Source organism: Moschus berezovskii, chromosome 10 (assembly GCF_049115385.1).
Source record: "Moschus berezovskii isolate FMDL1 chromosome 10, NW_MosBer_1.0, whole genome shotgun sequence".
NCBI lineage: Eukaryota > Metazoa > Chordata > Mammalia > Artiodactyla > Moschidae > Moschus > Moschus berezovskii.
Genome location: NC_142469.1, coordinates 70,329,251 through 70,332,976, shown reverse-complemented (window position 1 = coordinate 70,332,976; position 3,726 = coordinate 70,329,251). Strand labels below are relative to the sequence as shown.

The window sequence follows — 3,726 nt, the reverse complement described above, 5'->3', positions numbered from 1 at the left end:
TGGTAGATTTCTCATGATGCTACAACAATGGCCGTCATGAGTGTGCAACCGCTTTTTGTGCTAAACCCCCCATTCATTTCTAACATCTGATTCTATCACAATGCTGGAAAACCTCCCACAAAATGCATGCTTGGGAGAATATATCTAACACAATTTTCTCACAAAGCAACTTTCTGAAAACTGATTAACTAAAGTGATGATCACTTTTGATTGCCAAGTAGTCTGCAGAAACAAAATCTTGCGTCTGCTTTGGTTAGGTAACTCAAGTTTTGTTTTGTTTTCAACAGTCAGAATGCTTTAAGGATACATTTTCACCCCAAGGAAGGGACTTGATTCTTGGATTTAAGACCCATTCCTTGACAATTATATACAAAATTTCTTTTAACTTGTCATCTATCCATTCTTTGAAGCTGTCAAAGCCAAGAACCCATAAACAAATCACAAATATCAATAACCTACATTAGTTAACATTCCCCTTTTTAACATGTTGACATTTTTACTAAAGGATTAGTTACTTTTGCATTTCCATTTCTCATATCCCATGACATTCCATAAAAATTGCATTATTGCTTTATAGGCCACACAACATTCAAAAGTATGTTTATATGCATTGCCTGTTTTCCTTGATCTGGTAAGAGTTTGATACTGATTTTACTACAGAAATTTAAGTTTGAAAATACCAGTTAGTATTTCTCCTCAGTACTTAATTGTTCACATCACTAATCACTACATGCATATTTAGCTCTGATTATATTGCTCAAAAACTGCACCCATTATCAGAACAGTGCAAATGATTATTTAATTTTAAAAGTAATTATAATGGCTTAAATTCAAAGTTAGTCAAATGAACACTGTCAAGTAATTTCACTTGAGTGTGTATATATTTAATCACCACTGTTTACATTACCCATCAATCCTTCACAAATTTTTTTAGTTTCAGTTTTTCCTCCCAAATCCCCAAACTAAAAATGCCAAATAGTCTTGGAAACCCACAGCTCCGTATTTTAATATTTTCTTAAGAACACATTTGTGAACTCACAAAAATGTTCATCTTTCAACTTTGACAATGCAGTTCTTACTTAAGTCAAACAAACCTGTTCTAAAATCCCAACAAATAATTCTGAGAATTAACTTAAACACCTTGACAGTGTCCCTTAAAAAGGGTATGACAGTAAAGTGCCAATAGGCATGGCAATGACCTCTTTGATGGGATCATTTAACTCCTTGGACCTGGGAAGTGCCAGCACCAAGGATTACACTGAGATTCAATTTTACTGAAGGCTACATTTAGTTTACCCACTTTCCACAACCTATTACTCATTTTATGTTAGAATGAAATGTAAATGTTTTGTGTAGCCCTCAAACTTACACTAAGATTTGAGAGATGTACTTTAAAAAAGCACGGGGTAATATATAAAATCAGTGGCAAAAAGTTTCATTAAGCACCAGGAACTAATTTTTGTCACCCCATACTCATTTTGTAAGTAATGTTTCAATAACCGGCAAGGCACATTTACATATATTCCAATGAATACTTATTGACAAATTTTAAATTACACTCTATGTCCCAGCTATCCCAGTAACTGACATACAACATACTAAAATGGTTTATTAAGATAACATAAAAAACCAATTAATGTGAAACATACAGGCTATTGGCAACCACTATCTAAAATTATGTAAGTACAAATAAACATACTGAAATGTGTGCATTTCTAAGTTTTTAAACCAGAATATTTCTACACTAACACACATTTATATTAATGACACATAAAAAAAATAAAAACTTTATTACAAAAATAAGTTACACTCGCCTCCAGCTTACAGTATAAAACAATTTTATTTGCAGGAATGCAAAATGATTGTTTGCCATGAGCATTTTGAACATATGACATGTCTAATTTTCTTGTTAAATTTGCATTTACTGGGGAAACTGGTGTGTATAAAACCTTAATTAAGCTCTGATCTTCGTCATGGTGCCTATTGGGTATGTGATATAACTGCAGTATCCCTTTGGGGAAGGGGAAAAGGGATTTCTTTATACCAAGTCCTAATTAAACTATAATTTCACTTTTGACTTTACGCTATCAATCTAGGACTTGGCAAAAAATTTTGAGGGTGATTCAATAGAGGATGCTTCACCACTGAACACTCACTGTCATCAAGGTGCTTTAGAAAATTAAAAACATAGCACAAATGATTGTACTCTATTCTACAAGTTATCATGACCTGCATAAGAAATGGAAAGCTGATTCACATTTTTGCAGTGATCAGCAGTAAGAAATGCACTAATGAAACATACCTTTTACCTAAAAAGCTAAACTACAGCCATATACTAATTTCTATGATTTATGAAAAAACTTCAAAATATCCAAATGTCAGGCTTTGCTGTACAACTGTCAGTTTTAGTCTGACTTTTTATAAAGGGACACTGCAGTATTTAGTACAAGTTCGGATGCACTTTTTTTGAACATCTGATGTCTTACAAAAGTAACATCTTGCTAAACTATTATACATCCAAATAACTACAATATCTGAAGAAGCAAGGCTGCTTTTTCAGCCACAAAATACGACAAAAGCAAGGCCTGTTATGATGTTCATGAGGAAGTCTTACAAGCCTCTGAAACTAAAGGCAACTAAGAATGTTACATTTGGTATATTTAAAATCTTACCCTCATATCATTTAACAAGCCTTGCTTTTATCTACAAAGATTTTCTATGTACAGTACAGACAGGGTATAGTTCAATCCTCTGCTACTGAGGTAGTTAACCAACCCTTTAAAAAAGGTTCTGAAAAGAACCACTATCTGGAATGCCTGACTAACCAGCTCTGATGATTACACCTGAAACTGCATATCTGAACACAATTCAAAAGTGATTACTATAAAAAAGATATAGACAATCATGATTAACCTTGGTGAGCAGAAATAAAAGTTAAGGATACCAACAATGGCATTCATCTATACCACTGCAATAAAATTTAAATGCACAAATTCAAGAGAATATTTCAGAAAACCAATGCTGGGATCCTTAATTTAAAAAAACAGGGGAAAAATCTACTTAAAGCAGATTTTTTAAAGAGAAGAACTTTATTCTTTATTAAGATACCATGCTAGAAGTTATGAAGAATTTCTGTTGGAACACATTTGGAAAATAGAGTAGCTTTAGTTTAATAACTTGCACTGCAGAGAAAATTGTTAAAGAAATTCATATCAAAGTCCAAGTATTAGTTCAATGTCCTGTATTTGATTCCATGATCTTCATAGGAAGGTCTTCTGCAATAGAATATGCTCCTATACAGCCGAGATATTTAAGGTTGCTTGATTTCCTTACCATTACTCCACTGCAAGCTTCTGGTGTAATCCCACATAGCAAGTCAGTCTTCATTGTAACAGGTCAGGACCGGCCTCGACCCCTTTTCCCTGCTAGCCAGGTAACAAAAGGAATCAGTTAGATAAATCATTTTAGATTAATAATGTGTACATACATAATGAAAACATTAAAAATAGATAAAAGCTTTAACATAGTAATTCTTAATATAAAGTCTAATAAAAAAGTTTCCTTTAATAACTATTAACTTTTCACTTGAGATTTCTGGTGTGCTTTTTGCCCTTTATTGGGGGGAAGTATGTAGAGTACTCAATTGAGGTTTAAAAACCTCATTTTCTTCACAAACTGATTTTATTAAAAAAAAAAAAAAGAGGAAAAAAAAAGCTAAAGTAAAAC

General features: G+C 32.7%; 1 protein-coding gene across 5 annotated transcripts in view; it reads right to left on the bottom strand.

Annotated features, from left to right (window-relative positions):
• Positions 1-1,821: 1,821 nt before the first annotated feature.
• SYNCRIP (synaptotagmin binding cytoplasmic RNA interacting protein) overlaps positions 1,822-3,726 on the bottom strand; it is a 26,829-nt gene continuing 24,924 nt past the window's right edge. The window contains exon 12 of one of the 5 annotated variants that reach the window (XM_055433035.2): positions 1,822-3,425. In XM_055433035.2, coding sequence (XP_055289010.1) covers positions 3,384-3,425 — 42 coding nt within the window. In that variant the 3' untranslated portion in view covers positions 1,822-3,383. Of the gene's footprint in view, positions 3,426-3,453 lie in introns of those variants that run through there. The other 4 variants (XM_055433036.2, XM_055433038.2, XM_055433037.2 and 1 more) reach the window with 4 other exon arrangements.